General features: G+C 42.7%; 2 protein-coding genes across 5 annotated transcripts in view; one reads left to right on the forward strand and one right to left on the reverse strand.

The window, feature by feature from the left end:
- Positions 1-2,699, reverse strand: part of ZBED1 (zinc finger BED-type containing 1) — a 54,421-nt gene extending 51,722 nt beyond the window's left edge. The window contains exon 1 of the mRNA XM_054654663.2: positions 2,566-2,699. The gene's annotated coding sequence lies outside the window, so the exon portion shown is untranslated. The remainder of the gene's footprint in view (positions 1-2,565) is intronic.
- Positions 2,700-2,836: 137 nt separating this feature from the next.
- The window catches only part of LOC143693328 (uncharacterized), a 48,119-nt gene continuing 28,316 nt past the window's right edge, over positions 2,837-22,639 (forward strand). For 2 of the 4 annotated variants that reach the window (XM_077173487.1, XM_077173488.1), the window contains exons 1-2: positions 2,837-4,630; positions 11,599-11,698. In XM_077173487.1, the coding sequence (XP_077029602.1) occupies positions 2,837-3,814 (978 nt within the window). In that variant the 3' untranslated portion in view covers positions 3,815-4,630; positions 11,599-11,698. Of the gene's footprint in view, positions 4,631-8,742; positions 8,872-11,598; positions 11,699-22,639 lie in introns of those variants that run through there. The other 2 variants (XM_077173489.1, XM_077173486.1) reach the window with 2 other exon arrangements.

A 22,639-nucleotide genomic window follows, 5' to 3' on the forward strand; every position in this document is an offset into this window, starting at 1 on the left:
CTCTACATATTCCACGGTAATCAATTCTACCCTTTTTACTGTTTTAATATCTCTCTCAACTTTAGTAACATCATGCTGTTACAAATTCACATGCTAATCTGACAATATATTTCTGACTCTGTCAAAACCAACTGCAAAATTCCACACACAGCTGAGCAAGGCCAGGATATCATTCCCTTCTATGAGGCATTGCAGCAGTAGGAAAAGGTGTGTTTCAGATCTTTAGGGTTTTACATTTGCTAGTACACAATAATGAACACACAGAGTATTGAACTAAAGCCAACACATCTGTGACTACAACTACAAATCAAATTCAATACTGCTAATCATTGCTCTGCTTATTTTTCAGTTATGTCAGGCTGAAAAATACCCATTTGATTGTATGCAAACTTTATACGCATATTTATATATAAATACATATATATTCACCTTATTTAGAATAAAATCAGGCATTAAAAAAAATTCTACATCTTGTCTCCTAAAAACAATATGCTTAAAAGAATAATGAGCCAACTGGGAATGCTAATGATCAGACAATAACTGAAGGGACTGTTTCATGGTTTCTACAATTATTAAGTTGATTGATGTCAGTTATGATGGGTAGTACAAAATATGTACTTCAGATATTTAATCACCCGCACACATATCTCTTGATATTTAAAGATTTCTGAAAACCACATTAATTTGCCTCACTTCATCCAGTTCTATAAATAACAGTTTGGTTTACTGTGAAATAATTAACACTAAATGGCAAAGCCTTTATAACTGTCTCACCCACTAGCTCCTGCCAGCTGGGAGAGGGGCAGAAGGTGTGCACTGCTGTTAATTCGGAAGGGAACATATGACACAACCTGACATGTCAGAGTGTGAAGAGATTTTTGCCACTTTGGTAAAAAAAAGTGTACTGACTGGAGGAAGGAAAAAAAAAAAAAGATGAAGAGGACTTGGAGGTTGTTTTATTTCCACATCATTACATGGATAAGGGAAACAGAGCTATAGCCATTTTTAAATGTCTGTAAGTTTCCCCTCCTCCTCCCTCTTCCCTTGCTGTTCAGAGCTGTTGAGTAACAGACATTTCAGAGCGTGCATGGGGGAAGTAAACAAATGCATTGCTACTGTAGTTGCAGGGCAAGGAAACATTGATGTCACTGCTGTTATAATCAAATTAGTAGCGTGTGTTAATGGTAATGTCAGGTTTGATCAACTAGTCAGGTCAAAAGCCCTTCAAAATACAGTCTGAACAGAAGCACAAACCAAAATGGCAAGAGAATCGCCTTCCGAACAGTTTCCCCCGTGTACAGACCCCTGTTGCAAAGGTGAGCTTTCAGTCACCAATACTCAATGTCAAATCACCCCAAATCACACGATTACACTTTACAGTTGGCTGGGTCCCTGTTCCCCCGCTTGAAACGTGAATTTGATGTTTCTCCTCTTCCCCACGGTGTACACGCACCCACACCCTGCGGCACCCGAACACATCCCGCCAGGGATAACGCACGCAGCTGGAGTTTGCTCCTATTCCTGACAGCTTGTCTGTCAAGGACAGAAGCACTTACAGCCCAAGTGTTTGGGACCATTTTTCTTTCAGCAGGTCTTTTCCACTTCAAACACACTGTGTTGCTGTCTCTCTGCTTCAGCACAGGGTATTCAATACAACCAAACAGTAAGAGCAGAAATCGCCAACAACAAATTCTCTCAGGTGGGAAAACGGCTGGGCAGGATACATCCCCTCTTGTGTCCCAACAAGTCAGCATGTACATGTTCACCAATTGTGTACTTTTGATCAACATTTTCTGAAATTGCCCAGCTTGTGGTAAGCCGTTGAATGTTAACCCTTTTACAGAGAGTAGCACGTAGGAAATGCAGTGTCAGTGACACCAGCCACGGAGCGCTACATCCAGAACTTCCCATGCACATTTTTCTGTCATCTCCCCCACTTCTTTCCATCAACCTGGCCCTAGAAAGGAGAAACTCATCCTGCTTCACATCGCCTCCCCGAAGTCTGCCTGCTGGCACTAGCCGGGTACCTGACATCTTCCCTTCATTTTCTGTAACTTCCCGATTTGTCCCTGGACTGATGAAGCATTGACTTTCCCCCATCCCCTGGGCTCACCTTTTAGGTCTGCCTGGCGGCGCAGCCACCGCCTGCATACCAATGTGGGGCCGCAAAGGCAGCGCGGCGGCCGCCCTCCGGCACCCGCACCCGCGCCCCGCCGCTCCCTCGGGCGCGCTGCCTTTGGCGCGTTGGCACCTCGAAAAATTTAAAGCGGGGGGACACGGACACTGGGGCAGGCACAATTTATCCCGGCCAGCAGGACGGGTCCTGCTTGTCCCCAAGGGACACGCATGCCTGCGTGCAGCAGGCGCTCAGGCACGCACATCCACGGGTGTGTGTGTAAGCGGCGTGTGTATGGGGCGCCTGTGCCACATCCATGTGCGTGCGTGTGCCAGTGTGTCTGTGTGTGTGAGGGGAGGGGAGCAGAGCGGGAGCGGAGCGGGAGGGAGAGAGGGAGGCAGCCCCGCGGCACCCGCGCATCCCCCGCACCGCGGAGAGCGGAGACTCACCGGGTCACCCTGGTCTCTGAAGGTCAAGCTCAGGTTGGTTTCTTGATCGCAGTTGTCCTCCGGGCTCTTTCGGCTCGGTCCTTCGCTCGCTTTCTTTCTTTTTCTTTTTTTTTTTTTTCTTTTTTCCTTCTTTTCTTTCCTTCCCCTTCTCTTCCCCTGCTCGGCCGCGGTGGCGGCGGCTGCCGCCCGGAGGGGCTCCCGCTGCCGCTCCCGGCCCCGCGGGGTGAATCCCGGCTCCTAAGCCCTGGCCCCGCGGCGCCGCTCAGATCCCATGGTCGCAATCCACATCGCGGCAGATGTACCACAGAATCACGTAGAGGATCAGCAGGATGGCGAAGATGAACAAAGCCACCAGGATAGCCTTGGTCACCGGAGAGATGAGGGACTGCATGTCACCCGCGGACCGCCGCCGAGGACAGACGACTCGAGAACTACACGGGGGCAGCGAGCGCGGACGGATCCCGCGGCCCCGCCGCCGCCCCCGCCGCCGCCGCCGCCAGCGACCCGGCGGGCACCGGCGGCTGGCGCCGAGCCGGTGGCGGAGTGCCGGGGGCTGCCTCGCTCAGCGCCCCCGCTGCGGCGCTCGGGCGGGCGCGGCGGCTCCCGGGCGGGCGGGACGGGGCGGCGCGCACGGACAGCTCGGCGCGGCGGGGCGCCCGGCCATGGGCACCGCGGCCCCGCCGCGGCTTCAAGCCCGCCCTGCGGCGGCGGCGGAGTGCGGCCGGGCGCCGGCAAACTTAGGCGCGGGGGCGGCCCATGGGGGACAGGTGTCAAGCGCCCGGTTGCCCTGCAGGTCTCCGACGAAAGCCATCCACGGGGGAGGGAAAGTTGCGGGCGGGACGCGGCGGGCGCCGCCGCCCCCGGCCCCGGAGGGAGCGTGCGGGGGCAGAGGGAGCCGCGGGCAGCGCGGGCAGCGCGGGCAGCCCGGCCGCGGCAGCCTGGGACCGCGCCGGCCGGCGTGTTCCGCCCAGCCGAGGTGTTCCCTCCCCTCCCCGCCGCTCGCCCCCTCCTCCCTCCTCCTCCTCCTTCTCCTCCTCCGCCGCCTCCTGCGGTCCCCCCGCCTCCCGCCGCTGCCGCGTCGCGGGGGAGCCCCGCCGGCAGGGTCTGTGCTGTGGTTCCAACTGTAACGGGGTGCGAGGGAACGGGATTTCCTTTCCATCCCCTCCGCCTGCCCTTGGCATCTTCATCCCCCATATTCCCCATCAGAGACCGACCTGGAGCGGGGGCCGGCGGCGGGGAGGACGGCTGAGGCTTGTCTCCGTTTTCTAAGCAGAAAGGTCACTCCTCCCCACCTCCGAAAAAAATAAAGGTTTTTTTTTTTTTTTAATTCATGCAGGTCGGCATGGGTCACAGCCTGCCAAGCTTCCCTCTGCGGTTCTGTGGCCTTTGGCATATGCACCAAAGGTGCACCAGGACAGATAGCATGAAAATAGGACAGGAAGATGGAAATTGTACGAAAGAGCATCGCTTGCATATTCACCCCCAGCAGCAGGTCTGGTTTAGCTTTCAACTCACCCCCGAATTCTGCAGCGCCAGAAGTTCCCAAGTAGTGGCACATCACGTGCACACCAACCTTGGCACTCAGCCAGACACCTGCCTGCCTGCCCGGCACAGCTGATCAGGACCAGGCTTCCAGGCGAGGAGCCAGGTGCCCCAAGACCAGCCCTGCACTGTGAGGCAACCAGAGATTCAGGCACCCTTCCCTCAGGTCACCCAAGCAGGGGGCTGCTGAGGGCACCCTGGGTGGGACACAGGCTGCTCCTGTGGTGTGAGCTGCTTCTGGTACTATGCAAGGAGTTGCCACCTTTGAGCTCCAGTGGGGACTGACCAGGTGCATCTTCACAGAAGATTCTTGCTGGATTTCAGTTCTGAGTGCAGTTGTATCAAAAGTACCGAAATGCAGAAGAACAGCATTGAACCGTGTAAGAAAGGGCTAAAAGAAACCTTGAGACATCATCCCCCAATAAGGACAAGAGCAACTTTATCAACAGAGAGAAAGAAAGACTTAAACTTCAATATACAAAAAGTGGATAAATGAAGGATAATCAAATTTGAGGGGAAGAAGGTAAGATACTGCTATATAAGTATTCCAGGCAAAATACTCTGGAGGGAAAATACTCTTGTTATTAATGCCAAGCATGGGAGTTTAAGATGGAGTGGAAAGAAAAATATTAGGAAATATTAGGAAAGACAAATATTAGGCCCTTAAATAAGAAGGCCTCCAATGCAGTGAAATGTCTAAAGGGTAAGAGATAATAACTCAAGAGAATGTGTTGCAGGACACATTACACAGCTTTTCAAAAAAGCTCAGCTTTTTTGTGCAGAGGGGATGGTTAGCAGCACACCACCCCTGTCTCTAGTGCTTTAGTTCCTCATCTGCAGTATGCAGATGGCCATTTTTCCACCTTTTTCCTTTGGTATGACCACCTTGCCCTGCAAAATTTTCACTGAACCTTTCTTGTCCTTTGAAATGATTGCATCATTTAGAGCTGTCTTGCTGCCGAGGTGCAAGTACCAACTTCATACAATGCAGTTTGGACTCCAAACAGCAACTCTGCTCATTAGTTTATAATTTCTAATTCAAAGAAGTGCTAGGTTCTGGAGGCAGATGGCTGGGTGCTCATGTCCTGTTCTTTGAGCAAATGTTTTCTAATCCACTTGCTGGACATTAGTATTTCCTTTGGAGGAAGGTATCATTCCACATAGAATAGTTGTTCAGCTCACACTCAATGGTTTGTGCATTGCCATCAGCCTTCCTTGGCTTGGCTGCTCTCAATAAAGTGGTACCAAACCTGGCAGTGTCAGGCACAGCAGTGGGAATGGCAAGGCATGGCTGATAACCACCGTATTGTCAGCAGGAGAGGCAAAATAATGCACCATAATTTCTGAGACTAAAATGTGATTGTGTAATGTACAATCTGTTCTGAACCGGTTTTGAAATCCGTTTGTTTAATTTGCATGTACTTATGCATGAGGGCATTCCTGAGTAATTAAAAATATATAGTCTGAGTTTGATGTTCTGTCACTGGTGGAGCCTGCGCCAACACAAAAATCACAAGTTAAGCAACAGATATATTGCCAAAGCTGTCCTTAGTTAAGAAAGCTGATTTAAACAAGGAAGTAAACATAAAAACCATCTTAGTTTTCAGATGTCTTATTAGTAAGCAGCAGGGAAGAAGGAAATCAATCTTTGCCAAGTGAAGAGAGATAACAGTGACAGAAAAATCATTTTAATTTCCACCTAGTAAGCTGATATTAAATTAAACAGGAATACTAATACATGTAGCTTTTAGTTTTCTCTTTCTTGATTCCCTTTGAAAATGTGCTGCATCAAATATACATTTGCAAGGAGGAGCATGCAGAAAAGACGGGTAAAAAGACCCAGAGTCACAAGATAATGCAGGCAGCTTTAAATGCCCAAATTAAATCCCATGCTAATGTGAGGGATGTTTGTGCGACATAGATGGTGCAAGGAGCCCGGGCTGTTTCCCGTTAATTTCACCAGCAATCTTAGCCAAAATGAAGTTATCCTTGCTCCAGTTGGCTTTCCAGTCCTCCTGCCAGGATGTTTATTCAGACCTGCTCAAATCTATTGGAAAGACAGGGTCAGTTTTAAATTCCCCAGGCTTGGACAGTCTATGTCATCCTGGATTCCACTAATGGGAGCAAATCCTGAGGACTCATGGTGCATCCCTGGCTTGGGAGGACATCCGAAACCATTGGATCCCTGGGACTTGGCTGCTGGGTTTGACAAGGAAACAGCCAGTGGTGTGTGCTGGTGGATAAGGCTTGTACAGACAGAGATTGCTGCTCAGAGAAGTTTAACTGTTCATATTCTCTCACCATAACCCCAAAATTGGCAGCAATGCAAAACCAATGCGTTTCCCTCTTTCAGTAAGGACAGCAGCAAACTGGGCAGGACACTGATCAATTGAGGTTGAAATAAATCACATATTTTAATTCCTTTATCAATGAAAACATCTAACCAGCCTAATACCTTTATTTTTATAGGGCAGTTGCTTTTGCATATAATTTCAGGGGTGTCAGTGAAAGGCTTGTGATTTACACTGGTGTTAGCTAGAGGCAATTCTGGTGCAGATAGTCAAACACAGACTGATCATTTCTAAATATGTTCTCTCATTGCATGCCCAGTTTCTAATGGCTTCATGGGAGTTTTAAATCTAAGAAAAATAGAAGAAGACATTTTCTGGTTTATTAGAATGATTTTCAGATTTACAGAACAACTCCTTGGAGAATGAGTGTCAGAAACATGTCTAAGATGCCCAGTGAGTGCACATGGCCAACTGTTCCTGGAATGTATCTGCATTGAAGAGGGTCACACATGTTAGAAACACTAAAGGCAATTGTGAACAAACAAGCTCGAGTGCAGCAGTTTGTCTGGGATTGCTGCACAGTGCTCAGTGCATGTTAATTTACCCCAACTCTCAGTCTATTATCTTAAAAATTGATATAGTCAGTAGGTTTTTGCTGTAGAAGTTTTATTACTCACTGACTTCAACAAAACCAGTATTTTACCTAATTACAAGAAAGTACAGTTAATTAGTGAAAAATTGAGTCTAATCTACTAAATAATACTTGAATGTGAGCAGAAACAATGGAAAACACATTTTTTTAAGGGACTGATGGTGCTTATCAGAGGCCTCCAACTCTCTAGCATCTTTCAAATAATTTCCAAGCCAGAAGTGATGGAATGACTGCCTGGCAGCTACCTCTGCAGCTTTAGTGATTTTTCTGAGTCTATGCATGTCTATATCACAAAAACACTGATGGGAAGTGGCATTAATTAGATTGGACAAATCCACAGATTACATGTCAGGCTTCAGGTACCGCTTTTTGGGCCAAAATGCACTGTTGCTGAGACAGTATTTGTTCTGTAAATCAGAAGAGAATTATCAACCATCTCACATTTCATGATGATGGACACAACATAAAAGCCTGGGTAGACATGAACATGCAGCATGAAGAGCAATCAAACAAACAGAACATATCTCCCTCTCAAAAGAGTGAGCCAGAAAACAAGATCTGAGTTATCAGATACGCTAATTAGTGTCCCTCCCTTTGGGAAGCTATTTGGATGAACCAAAGTAATGAGAAAAACCATAGGAGTTCATAATCCATATGCAATATTTAGAAGATGCAGTTTAATGTAAGAAGTGTAAGAGTTTACATTTTGGTGAAATTCACAGCAAGGAGAGGTATAACATAATGGTCATTTAAGGGGAGAAGAAAAAGCTCCTATTGGCCAGAGCAAAGAACAGATTAACTGAGTTTTATGCACAATGCAGCTTGGAAAAAAAATGTTCTTTATAGAATACTTGAGAGTAGAAATGCAGGATGGAGACAGGAGTTACATATTGTCAGGCTGCATCACATCAGTAATACCCTCCTGGGGTACTGGAGTTCCACTTACAGGTTAGAGTGTTTGGGAAAAGAAAGGCAAGAAAAAGTAACTAAAATTACTCAAGGCTGTAAGAATTGAATCTTTATCAAATCAAAGCTTCAAATTGGGGCAGAAAATCAGGTATGTCTACTTTCCCAGACTCCCCTGAAGCTACAGATACAAGCCCTCCTATGTTTTCAGGGGAGATTACAGCAGAGGATGGACAGATCTGTTTGCCTTTGGGCTTACTTTGAGGCCCTCTCAGCCTCTCTCCACTCATCTGGCTTATGGCACAGGCAATTACATTTGGGGTAGTCTTTGTGCTATTGCCTCACACACTGCTGGGCTGTCCTTGTGCTGCTCCTGATCCAAGAAAAAGAGGGAAGATGGTTTGTGTGATGATGCAGGAACTGGTATGGCCTGGCCATAGGGACCATATTCACTGTATTCCCCAGGTTGAATTTCATCCTGTACCTAGCTGAGGCTGTGTTTGATGCCAGTTGGATTTATTCTTGATATCATTGTCTGCTAGAGTGACTTGGGGTTCCTAAGGTACCACAAGAGCAAGTTATATGTCCCTTGGTTTTACAGTGGAGTTGAGACTTGGGAAAGCTCAGTCATACTCCTGCCTGTGGCAATGCTTCACTAACCAGGTTTGGGTGTTTTACTTAATTCTCCTGTCCAGGAGGAGTAGAAAGTGGATGTGATTGCATTGCTGTATTGTTGTGAATGTAACTGTGAAATACTGCACATTCTTGAATATCATCCTTTTTCAGATATCAGCCAACTGTTACTGGGTCTTAGGGAGAGGAACATGTGATTTGACAGATACACTTCCCTGACAAGAAGAGTCAAGCTGTTTAGAGAATGAAGGTACTCCTAAAATTGCCACTTGCAAAAACCCCAGATGCACTTTTGTTCTTCAATTTTATCAACAGGAATTTGAAAACCTGGAATAAACTCAGCAAGCAAGTTAAGAAAAAGGAGGTTCAAAGGAGTTATCTCTGACCTAATTGTCTATGAACACTTTTGATACATGTCTTTTGGATTAGAGGGCAGAAGAGAGCTTATGTTAGGCACATGTTCATCCTAACAGATTGCTAATGGGGCTCAGCTGTGTTTCCAGCAAATTTCAAAAGAGAAATCTGATGAAATTTTAATGCCTTCTCCTTCCTACCTGGTACAATGGTGGAGAAGTCTATTTTTTTTGTTTGTTTGTTTCACTCTTTAAATATGCTAATCTAGTCTTTTTTTAAGTTAGTGCAGGGAGAGGGATGTATATAAATTAATTAGACCCTTCCCTTCCCTTCCCTTCCCTTCCCTTCCCTTCCCTTCCCTTCCCTCATCCTGCACACTCCTACACAAACATTTTACAAATACCTTAGGTTATAGATTTATTTGCTCTTAAATAAAATCTGTCCTTTAATATCATACATTTGGAATGAAAAATATCTACTGAAAACCAAGCCCAAGGTGAACAATTTAGAAAACATCTAGGAATTGCCTGACATCATATTGAGTTCAGTGGAAGAAGAGCTGGTGGAGAAGCTTTCATTTGTTTTTGCATGCCCCTTTAGAGAATCCCTAATGAGTTAAAGATTTGGATATTGGACATCAAAACAGAATCCTTTCAACTTTAAATCATTTTCTCTAGCCAGTGACCACAGAACTGTACTTTGGGACTAATAGTTCCATTCACCCAGCCACTAGATACGCAGTTTTGCTGTGATGGAGATTGGCTCCAACAATCAAGTTGTCATTTAAAGAGCAGAAAGATGTCCTGAAAAAAAATGATAGCCCATGTGCAGTGTGAAAGAGATCGATGTAACTAACAAAAGGCTCCATCCTGGCTCTGTTTGAAAGATGAGGAACAATGTGTTCTGCAGGGAGTGAACTGGTTTTGTCTTCTATCTGTCTCTTGATAGTAGTAAAGAGGGGTTAGATGTGGTCACTGTTAAATGCTGTTATCCTTTAATGGCATTTGTATTTTCTTCTATAGATTTTTCTTTTGCAGGAGTTGCATGTTATTGTTCAACCTGCTCCTCTGTTTCCGTGCCATAAGTCAAACTGGCCAGCTAAGAGAAATGAATCCCAAGCTTGCTTGAGGAGCAGGTTAATACCCCTAGCTTGATGGGTGCTGGCAATATGTTGTATTTTCTTCTCTGTGTAGCAGAGTGGGGTTGGTGTCCCCTCATCAGGGCCCACTTTGCCTTGAGCAATTTTTCTAAGGGATAGCAAAAGGCAGCCTGTTTTTGGAGTATAGTCAGTGGAAAGGCAAAATGTGTGTGCAGCAAATAAGGCATTGGGAAAAGTAGGTCAGGGCTGGTCATGACAAAACCACTTGTTTAAACAAATGTGCAGGATTACCAGGTTTTGAGCAGATCAGTCCTGAGTGAAACATGTAACTCAGCTGGGAAGCTTTGTTTATCACGGATCTCAGGAGCCTCTCAAAGCACCTGTGTTTACTAGCAGATGCCCAACCACTGACAGGATGAGGCTTTAATGAAGTTTAGGAGGAGGAGATTGCTACTAAATAGGAGACTGAATTTATCCAGAGCAAATAAAAACTTGGTTTAAGAAGTATAATGAGTTCAGCTAATTCAACTTATTCACACTAGCAGAAATTTCTAAAATTCCAATAACATATTGTGATACTGGGAGAAAATATTTTTTGGGTGGTCCAAAGAAGCCTTTCAGATTCAAGTTTGACCCAAGTATAGCACTCAGAATGCCACATTTGTCTTTAAGGATTTTATTATTTTTCCCTTCATTGCTATAGGCTGCACTGTGCTGCAGTAAGGGTGTGTTTTCTGAAACAGATATTCAAAAAGAAACCATATTGGAATACACAGTACAAGCACTGAACACTTTTCCAAAAACATAGGCAAAGAAGTCATGAAAAGTGGATTTATGCTAGCTTCAAAGCATCATGCCTGATTATCGGGTGAAGAAAAGAAAGAACAGTGCAGCATGATCAGTAACAGATGAGGATTTTGGCTGTGTAAATGTTATTTTCCTATCAGGATCACACTGTCTCCCTTCTGAGCCCAGAGCACGTGCACTGGCTGTTCTCTCAGACTCTCCTTTTCAAAGGGGCAGCTCAGCTTTGGGTGCATGTGTCAGATGCAAGCTGAGGAGATCCATCCACAAGGTTCGTGTGCCTGCAGCATCCTGTGAAGTAACAACCTGCTATTCCTCTCCAGTGTTTTGTGAAAGAAGCACGATTTGCTGCACAGCAGAACTTATCACCCAGATTTTGACAAAGCTAGTCACAATAGCTTGGCACTTTTAATTGAGCTTTATGGAAATCCTGGCAGTTAAGTTTGCCTGTCTGTCTTTTAACCATGCTGTACTTTAGGGAAATACTGAATCATGGAAAAGCAAGCATTCTCTCCCCTTCAAGGACATGGACACTGGAAAGCAGGAGGAGAATTAAGAGGGCATATAGTGGATTGTTGAGAATTTTCTGCTGGAAAAATTTCCAAGGAAAAATATTCATCTCCTAAAAACAGGCACTTGGCTGAAAAATTTCAGATTTGGAAAGAGCATTTTGGTTTACACGGGAAAATGGGCATGTTGGTTCTGCCATTCCTAGCCTGATAAATCTTACCAGCTATGTTCTCTGCCTACAGGACTTTATCAGAGGCTCACTGTGAGGCACCAAAACAGTTCAGTTCTGCACCATCTTGGCCCTTCTCCTGCTTACTTCTCTCTGGAATCTAGGCAAGTGGGGTAAGACTGACATCACCTACATTCCCTCACTTAAAATCAGACCTACACTCACCTCTTTGTGCAACATCACCTTATCTTGCAGTGTAGTTCAATGGGCAGAGCTGGAATGCATCAGAATTGGGTTCAGTTTCCTACTCTGCCCTGGGCTCCACAGAAAATGCTAAAGAAATCAAGTAGCCTGAAGGCATAAAATAGGGATAATAATAATTCCTTCCATTAGAGGTAAGGGTCTCAGGATAAGTACGGTAGAGGCTATGAGTAGCCACATATGACCAAAAATGGAGCATATCAAAGCACAGATATATATTGTCATCAGAAAAGGGAACAGATTCAGACAGAAGAGCTTGAAAACTGCCTACCCATGCTGTAGTCATTAAAGCCATCCTGAAGGCAGGCAAGGGCAAAATTAGATGTGCTCCTGATGCTTTGGCTTTTTGTGCCTCCTGCATTTGAAACAAGTTGTGGAAGCCACAAGGCACCAGAAGCAGTGTTCTTTGCCCAGTATGACCAGAACAATCCTGCTCCATGTCGTCTGTGCCAAGAAGGAAAGGTCAGATCTGACCTGTGACCCCTTTCTAATGTCAGTGGCAGGTGCCCATGGGAAAAATTAACAGCTTAAAACAGCTTAAAAGATACTCCTTGTCAAAAAACATTCCTCTGAGGAATTGTGCAGAGCAGAATATGGAAGTGAGGGATAAAGCTTCAGTGTTGGGGAAAGACACCCTTCCTATATTGCAGCAGACAGTAATACTAAAAGATTTCTTTTTATGTGAGTGAAAAAAATCTAGAGTAATGTGCAAAAGTAAAGCCTGCCAAATATTGAGGCCAGCTGATTTCAACACAGAAAAGAAATTGCAAATTCTCATGTCTCATGGGCATTGTATATTTTTTATTTTAGCACAATGTGCTAAAAGGTGGTTTTGGTACAATAGAGTACAGGTTTTAAAAAGTCTGAAAATGAAATAGACTTGCAGACTGTTCAAGTGTCCTTAAAATATTTTGCTGCAAAATCTGGAACCAGACATGATATTCAAACACAAAATACAAACCACCTTCCAGCATCATACCTCAGAAGTCATTAAAAGATTGTATTTTTGTAACAAGGATAAATTTAGGAGATAGGCTAAGCTTTACTGAAATTGTCGGTTACAAATGTGTCCTGTTTGCCTCCATAAAAGATAAAACTAGCAAGATTAGATTACAGCTAAATTGATTAAATTAAGTTAATCATTTCTCTTAACTAAGGTGTAAAATCTAATAGGAAACAGTTTCCTTCCGTATATCTCTGGACAATCTCTGCTAATTTCTGTTAATTCAGATAATATTCTTTATAATAATGTTTACTTTTTTCTAATTTTGTCAAAAGCAGGAATTTATTTGGCAAAAGTATTGACATTTCTAACTTACCTCACATAACAAACAAGTAGTATAAGAGCCAGTGGTATTGAAAATATGCATCCAGCATTCTGTCCTTGCTCATGCAGTGCTTTAAACAGGATTATTTTCATCCTTCCCCTTGTGTAGGAATTAGTAGAACTTTTCCAAAACTTTTCAAAAATGTATATGTTAAGTATGAGATCAAAACAAAAGTAGAGACTAGAATGGGAAAGTAGCAGAAAATCATGTAGCAAACACTTTGCCATTTTTAATTGATTTATGCCCTTGCATTTGCATGGCAACATTTTCAGCTGAATCCTGCACCATTAATGTCAGTGAACTTCTATTAATGGTCAATAACTTGCTAGAATGTTCTGATTTTTATAAATTGCTCTTAATTTCTGTGTCTGCTCTTTTTCCCTGTTCCATAGATATTTCTTTGTCAGTCTGTTTATTTGAGACCTGCAGCTACAGATCAAAGTTTGCAACTTGATCTCAGTAATGTCTTGAGCTAATTAAAACCTAGTTGTAGAGGCAGGTTGCTGAATAATAGCAGTTTTGAAAGGATGTAATAAGAGTTCTAGTTGAATAAAAATTAATTCTATCAAGAAAAGAGAGCTCTCAGCCGGGAAAAATACCCGCATAGTACAAGTACTAATAATTCCTAAGGGTGCCTCTGCTGGGTTGTTTTTTTTCATTCATTTCTTCTTGTCTGAGAGCTCCACCTAATGGATTCAAAAGGAAGGTATCAACCTTTCAGATTTCCGCTAAAATCCTTCTCTTTAACTCATGCTGGTGTTTGCGTGTCGCCAGGGTGGAGTGTGGGAGGAGGTGCATCTTTTGACTTCTGGAGTAAAGGACAATTAGAGAACAGGAATTTTGTATTATGAAATCTCCTTTTTTAGTAGCGCAGGATTTGAACGTACTGCAGTTTCTGTAAAGGCAAAATTGATATAGATAAACTAAATGTCTGAATTTTTGCACTCATTTTTCTTAGCTGCAAGATCTCTCATCTTGCACAGTCAGGGCCTCTTACCTGTGCACACCACTATTGCACATCACTGCAGCACTTTCCAGGGGTAGCTTTCAAGATCAAGGTCCCAATCTGCAGAGAGAATAAATGAGACCATAGGACTACTCTTATTTACACAAACTCAGGAGACAATGCTATTGTTACTGCTCTAAAGTCTTTGGTGGCAAAGATGAAATTTCCACTATCAGTATTACCCCTGCAAACATTCAGAAATAATGAATGACTGTCCCTTCCCTCTGCCCTCATCAAAGTCATGTATAATCATAAAAATCATGAACCTACCTTTTATATTGCATTTATTCCAGACTTTTAATTTTTTTTATTGTTGCAGCAATAAAGTTTTCAAGGTTTTCTTTGCAATAGGGAGAGGTAGATATTTCCCCTTTCTGCAGTGAAATTTGAGATCCTCATAGTAAGCAAGATCCTTTAGTGTCCAAGATATGAGGGACATGATGTAGAACATCATTAAACCTGCAGCCTATAAAAACCAAGACAATTGTGTGTAATATTTTTAATAGCTTAACCTCATTACTGACAAGGTGTAATTTTGCTTCAGCACAGAGAGTTAAACCCAACAGAAGATGTAACCAGGCCAGCAAGAAAAGCAAAGCAATATGAATCCTTGAAAATGCAATAAGGATGCTGTTTGTTGAGGAATATGGCTTCCTGATACCTGTCAGACTAAAACCATTTTACTCTTCAAAGTCTAATTATAAACCAATGGGTGCTACATTAGGAAGAGGGCTGTAGGTGCTGACAGGTGTCTAAGGAAATAGAGAGAAAAGGCCATCAGCAGACAGGCAGTTTCTACTGGGGTAGAAAGAGAGCAGCTGAGTCAGATGCTCTGTATTCAAGGTTGCAATGAATGGCTGGAGGTCAGGTAAAGGGAAATATATCCAGACAATTGTGATGCTTTAAGTACCATATCAGTATGCCAGGACTCATACAGTAGTGTTATTATTGTGTTGATATTGTTACAAATATTGTATTATAAGCCATGGTAAACTGCCTCAATTCAAAAAGGAAAGAACTCAAATAAAATCCCTGCGTGAGTTGGTGGAAAAGGTAAGGAGGTCACACTATTGCAAATTTCAACTTATGAATGAAATTACTGGATTCTGAGGATGTAGAGAGGGAATAGAGTGTGGGAAATGGTACACTCACTGTAGGAAGAGGACTGGGCTGAAATTAGAGAAAACTGGGAAGTTGTATTTGAATTCTAATGAAGGTTGTAACAGTCCTGAAGTTATAGGGTGAAATGCAATTGCTGCTTCCTGGATGGAATGTGGTTTGGCATGCATGAAACCTATTCCACAGTGACTCCCCACATATTCAACCTGCAACCTTAAGCACATGTTGAGAGGGATGAAATGGAGGGTAGAGCATAGTGGGGACATCTCAGCCAGGCTCTGTTGAAACCCTTACAGGGAGGGGAACTCGATGGTATCGTGTTGCCAATGAAGTGCACAGCACCTGCCAGCCAGGGGAGATGGGAGCAGATGTGCTGCTGCTGAACCAGCCACTGTGGCAAAATCCCTCCCCTTGGGTGAACTTGGTTCATTATAACCTAATTGTAATATTAACACACACCTCCCAGGTGTGCCTGCCTCCAAGGTACAGCCACCCCTCACTGGGCACGTGCTGAATATTTTCCTGACCATAGAGCATAGTGCTAATAACACCAAGGCTGTGGGTTTGAGCCCTGTGTGTGTAAGAGCTGGCCTTGATGATTTGTCTGGGTCACTTCCAACTCAGAATATTCTGTAGTTCTGGGATTTAAGAGCAAAGCAAGAGAATTTTACAGCTATCAGTAACAAAAGTATGTATGACTGGAGTCACTTAAGGTCCACCCAAAATTTAAAGAAATAGTGTGAAAGTTAAGAACGGGAAGAAGTTATGGAAGACTCCATCGTAACTTTTGAGATCAGCTGACAAGGCTGAGCCTGTCTTCTCCTCCACAGGAATGCCAATTGGATGAAAAGAAACTTACTCTATGTGTGCTGGACCATTATCTCAAAATAGATTTCATTGGTGATTAGCTTGTCTGTTTATTGCTTTAAATTTGTTTTTTGCTATCAACTGGAATCTTCTAATCTTAGCTTTCCACAATTTTCTATTATCAGACTGCTTATTGATAGTGTGTTATTCCATAAACTATTTAGTGTGTATCCTTCAAGGGTGCTAGCAGTCATACTTGATAACAGTGGGGGGATCCAGGAGGAGGTTCCTATTCCTAAACTTTTGTTAAGTATTCAGCTCTGACAGGTTGTCAGCACAAGTCCCTGAGCAAGTCAGCCAAACTGCCCTCTGATACAGCACACTGATCAGTGGAGTCCCTGTAAGAGGACATTGGCACACTGGGTAGGCACGAGGGTCTCAGATTTCCTGGGGCACCCACAGACCAAACAAATATAAATGGTTCAAGGGAACCCCCCTTTTGTGTGCAAGTATTCAGATACTTGCCCCATAGAATATATCATGCTGCCACTGCTGAAGTCAGAATAATGGTTCCAGGGACCACTGGGGTGATCCAGAGGGGTATTTCTACATCCCTGTCAAATCTTGTGGTTTGTACCTGTGGATAAGTGCAGAAATAAGGCTTTGTTCTGAAGGCCTTCCTTACATGTCACTGTAAATTTGTTCTGCTCTGGGAAACTCAGAAGTTACACATATGGCCATGCTTACACTTTTAATATGGTGAAGAAAAAACATGACGGTGTGAGTCTCCCAGAACACCACTGCTCATGACTGCTTCTCGCCTCAGGCTGGAGCTAGGAAAGGCTGCTCCCAAAAAGCTGTGAGGAAGCAAAAGGCTACAGGTACTATAAGCTTTCTTCTTGGCAAGGAGGCATAGCTGATTCCTAGAAACGAGCAACCTACTTCTAGCAACAGACAAATTTTAAGTAATCCTGTGCCTAAAGTCTACATAACGTCTTATGTTCTGGTTGTGGTACATCCTGATTTGTCGAGTGGACACTCAAGAGCAATACTACAAATTACAATATTTCATTCAACAGTGTTTTCTATATTAAATAGAAACTGAAACATGCTGTGAAAAATGGAATGTTTTTTTAAATGAAACTTTGATTTTATTAATTCAGCTACAAGGCATCTTGGACTGCGATAGTCTAATTTCTGGATTATTTTATTCATTATACATAGCAAAAAAAAACTGAGCTTCACCTCATTAACTTTATGTGTCTACAGTCTCGTGACCATGTCTGAAGCACATCTGAACTCCCTTTGCTATCAATGGAGGGAAGCAAACACTTTCTAGTGTACCATTCACTTCAGAAAGCAAGTTTAGCATAAGGCGTGTCACTTTGTAGAAACAGAAATATCATATGATAAATAGAGTCTAGATAGCTAATTCAGATATATGTGTCCAGCCTTGGTCTGATGAATCATGCTCCTGATGCCTACAATAGACTGCCATATACATTTGGAATGCCTGTTCCAGGTGCCTGACTTTCAGCTGGGTATTACTGAGAAGCCATGGGTTAAAGCAGCCTCTGCTTAGGAGGAAAAAAACAATGACAAGTCTGGAAAGAAGGGATGGTGAATAAAATTTGCTGAGATTTACTTCTCAGTTGTTCCACCACCCAATCCCATGACTTCTACTGTCAACAACAGCTGCTCCATGAGGCACCAGAGTCAGGCTGCTCCTTTTGCTCTGGCCTACAAGTTCCCCAAGACGCTGTGAAGCTTTTATCCTGTCAGCTCTCTGGGGTTTCCCCTCAAGTGAAATGTGGAGGGAAGTATTTGTGGGAAAGAGTTTTACTGCAGTATGAATGATGCTGATTCAGTGCTCCAGCTGAAGTCCCATAGGACATATGTTAAAATTGGCAGATGATGCAGAACTCATTTAATGTGATTCCTGTCATAGCTAATACTTCAAAGTAGCTGATTTCTGCTATGTTGTGTGCCATGCTTTTCATGCATTTCCTGCTTCCTTCCTTTTCCCTGCCCCAACTCCTCCTTGCTTCATCTGCTTTTCTTCACTGTGCTGTATCACTGCCTGGCCTATGCATCATTTATGGGGTGGCTGTGTCTTTTGGGGTAGTGCTGCAATAGAGAGACTGCATCTGAAAAATGAGAATCAGCAGCAGTGCAAAGATACAGTTTTATGGATCTCAAAGAAAAAATTGTAGAAGATGCACTGATCTTTTTACCTGCTTTTATTCTGCTAAGGATCTAAAATCAGTAAATGCTGCAATCATTACTTAAGAAAGAGGAAATTAATACAAGTGTGAAGTCAGCTGAGTTGTAAAGATCAGGCTCATTCTTTCATCTTTGCGAAAATTGTTCCTCCACTGTTGATGGACATGAAAATTAGTTGAGCTGCCTCTAAAGCTTCAGCTATGCTAGTAAGTTAAATATGCAGAGGATTGTTCTCTGGCAGGGGCCAGCTGACCCCAGAAACCTGCACCTTTTGAGCTTGCAGACACGGACAGCAGCATGGTTAATTGCACACAGTGTGTTTGGACCTGGCAATGGCCCATGCTGACCCCTGAGCCATGCCTGAAAATTCCCTGGGCATCTGGTCAGGCTAAAACCATGACCTGAAACATTTTTTAAGTTTAACAACACATTTCCAAGGTGTGTTTGGTGTGAACAGCCTGCACATGGCCTCAATGTCCAACCCAGTGTGACTGTCACCCGAGTGCTGTACTGCAGGGTCAGGTGGTAAAGGGGTGCTGGTCCACCCCTTTAATAAGCAGTCATGGGGAAAATAAAACTGTGCATAAATTATGCTGAATCCTGAAAGTGACTGTTATTGCTACTATTTTAATCTTGGTATTCAGCTCATTAGTTATCATGAATTCAAAATTTATGAAGGTTGGAACTTTATAAACAAGTGACACCTCGAACTGAAGAACAAATTGTGAACATTTATTTTGTAGTGATCAATTTTATAAAATCTTTAATCTTAAAAATCTATTAAAGTAATAAAATTTATAAAGATATGGGAATATCTGCAACAAACTATGAACAATTGGTAGATTGTTCTGCTAATTATTTATGGAAATGTGTATTCCATAAATATGGAAGTATGTTTGGTATTATAAATCTGCCCTGATGAGTATTTTATGCATAAACTTAGAACTGGAAAAATTTTGTGATTAAACTCATTAAAAGTAACATTACTGCAAAACACTTTGTTAAGATAATTTCTTTTTTCTAAGTCAATAGCTCATAGGCTGATCTTTTTATTTCTTTAGGGAGTATCAACTGTGCCAAAGACAAAAATTGTCTGCTGTGAGAAGTTAAATTATTTCCCTGGCTAAAATCCAGAGACAATATTGTTCTGTTTGAAATATGCAGGCAAATTGGCAAGATCTATGCACCACCCCTCTTTAACTGCACACTGTGAACATCTCTATGGAGAGGTCCAAAGGTTTTTTCATGTGAAAACAGGGAGAGGATAGTGCTACATACTGTCCCATGAGGACTGAATAAGTGATTTTGGAGCTATATGCTGTCTCTAACTCTCAAATTGGACTTACAATGCATTTCAGAAGGTCATCTGTGAAAGAGCTCAAAGAAGGAAAATGTAAACAAACCACAGTCAAAACCAAATAAATATGGATAAAACTGAGGATTCTCCTGCTTCCTGCCAAATTAAAAGCTGAAAAAAAAAAAACTTTTGTCTGGTCAAATGAAACATCTTTCATTTAGAAGAAAATGTTTCATTTGTTTCTGTGACATTTCTGGGAGAAACAAAGGGGTTTTGGTTAAAACCAGAGGTAAACTTCAAAATCATCAATTTAAGGTGCTATATTGCATGCAACTTGACATTAACTGGACCACAAAAGTCATTGAATGAATGAGTTAATTTGTCATTGTGGGGGTTATTAAAATTCATAAGGTCTAACATTCTTTCCATGCTGCATTGCAGGTTACTTTGAAGTTTCTTAAATTTCAGACCCATTCCCATGTAGCTCTTAACCAGAAGCAAATCTGTTCTTTGAGATAAACCTCTATGATTCTATGAAATCAGTGTTTCTTTTCCTGCCAGTGTAGCACATTAGGAAACACCACTGAAGATCCCACTTTACTGCCATCACCTTCAGAAGCATGTCTTCCACTGACTTTACTGATAGCAAGTGGGCTGTTGCTACAGAATACAATATTTTCCTCTGAAACCAAGATCTGTGCTGACTTCAATGGAAAATTTCCTGCTAATGGAGCATAGGATTAAGTAAAATGATTGTATTTTTCACCTCAATGAAAACAGAAATGATGCAGTTGCTTTCCTTAGCTCATCTTTTGTAAATAATTAGCTATACTGCAATGATATTTACTTTGGAAGTATAATTTAGTAGGCCAGAAATTGTGAAATGAAAATATTAGAGCCTAACAGTGATTTAGTTTGAATATATGACAGCAATTGGCCAAGTTCTTCCAACCCCCTGGACACACCAGCAGTGCTTTTACTTAAACTTAGTCTTTAAATTAAAAAAAACAAGTCTGTCTAGATTTGTAGGGATACGATTTGAGTAGCAAGACAATTATTAGATATTATTCATACCATCATTGGAATCATTCTTAGCTTGAGGATAAGATTATGAGTTCATATTCTGTATTTGTGCTTGAAAGTTATTTGTTACTATTTTCTGTTTATTAATAGACCAATAAGAAATTCTGTACTATGCACTTGTGGTGTGGTGTTCTTAGAAGAGGCTTCAGATTAGACATGGTACAAATAATTTACTGTTCCTGCCTGAACATTAGAGTGAACAGCAGAATTTGGGGAAAAAACACTGATAATGGATCAACCCTGCATGGTTTGTGGTCCTCTACTGTGAAAGCCTTCAATAAGAGAATTTCATAGAGAAACTAGTGAGATTTCTCTAGTGGCTGTAATAGCTTTAGAGAAAAGCCAGCAGCAAACCCTGGTGAAAGACACAGAGAGGGGAGCCCAGGCAGCTCCATCTGAGTCTGCCATCATGTGTCCCCCTGCTCCCATCACCTGCTGGAGGTGGAACTTTTGAGGTGCTGGTCAATCATAAACAGCATCTCAAGTCAGACAGAGAAGGTGGAGCTCCAGAGTGCAGCTCCCCACTGTGATGCTGACTGGGTGGCACATTTCCCAGCAGAAACAGGGCCCCTTTCTGTCCCAAGGGGACACTTTGGTCAGAGCAGCCCCTGCAGTGGAGCCCCTCTGGCTGCCCCAGCATCACTGCATAGAGCAGCTGCTGCATCTGTTGGTGGTAATCCAGTTCTGCAGAAGACTCTGGTCTTAACCAAACTATTTTTGCAATCTATGCACTGGGTCTAAATAGAAGATGGCTGTGGCTTTGCTGCTGTGGATGGCAACTGCCAACACAGAGGAGGGTTTCTGTGTTCCTGGGACTGTGTTTCAGGGTCACAGATTTTCAGCTTCAGCCCAGCTGGGCATTCTAGTTTTAATGCAAAAGCACTTAGATTCAATTAGGCCAAACTATAGGAAATCATTAAGAGCTCAAAGATTTCTAAATTAGATCTAGCTGAAGGGTGAAATGTACATTTTCACATAGCAGGCACAGTGTCTGCCAGGGGAGGTCTGTCAGGGCCGTTCCAGCTCCCTGCTAGTAACTCCCTCCTGACAGAAGGAAAAGAACTTTAGCCTGCTTGAGGCATTATATAAAATCAGAAATAGGGTTAGAATGAAATTACAATTACAAAGTGCTAATTGAATCATGGGCACAGTGACTGCTGGAGCTAATTAGAAAAGGACAGGGATGTCTGTGTACCAGTCCCTCACTCAGGAAGGGATTTGCCCCAGTTCAGGTTCTTCATATCACTTGATTTCCACTCAAAGCAGCTACTGGCAGACAGAGAGGTGTTTGGCTAATACAATTCCCATCTTGGCATTTTAACATAGAACACTTCAAAGGGACAAGGGCTTAACCACATGTAGTATTCTCCTGTGACAGATTATTCCATTTAAAACTCTGATTTACTGCAATTTAGTGCCAGGTGAATGAGAATTGTCCTGCAATTGTATATAGGCATGTCAAAGCTTGAATGCTTTTAAGAAAAGCAAAACACAAAGCAAAAACTTGTTGGTCAACAAAATTAAACAATGTTATCAGTTATATCCAGTATGGAGAATTAAGCTTCCCTTCTTTATTTTATACATTTATTAGGTATTAATTCCATTCCATATAGTGTAGTGTACCTTGAACAACAAAATAAAAAGCACTGAAAAACTCATTTTTACCTTTCTGAAGCTTATTGTGCTTTTATGCTTCTTGTAATGTAGATACTGTAAAAGATAATCATATGCTCTTATGCATGATTTATTCATACATTGTCCTCTAAAAAGGAAAAAATGGCTGTGTTATCACTGCAATTTTTTTGCTTTTTTCACTGTTCTTCTACATTTGTCATTTTATCACGAAGTAGAGCAGACAAAGCCACGTGCTAAATAACAGCACCTCTCTGTCATAAAAGCAGGAAATGGGAGGAAGGAGAGCTTGCATTTGAGGGCTGACTTCTAAGGAAAAAAAAATCACAGCACAACTTCACCCACTGTTACTCAGTGT

Source organism: Agelaius phoeniceus, chromosome 2, assembly GCF_051311805.1.
Source record: "Agelaius phoeniceus isolate bAgePho1 chromosome 2, bAgePho1.hap1, whole genome shotgun sequence".
NCBI lineage: Eukaryota > Metazoa > Chordata > Aves > Passeriformes > Icteridae > Agelaius > Agelaius phoeniceus.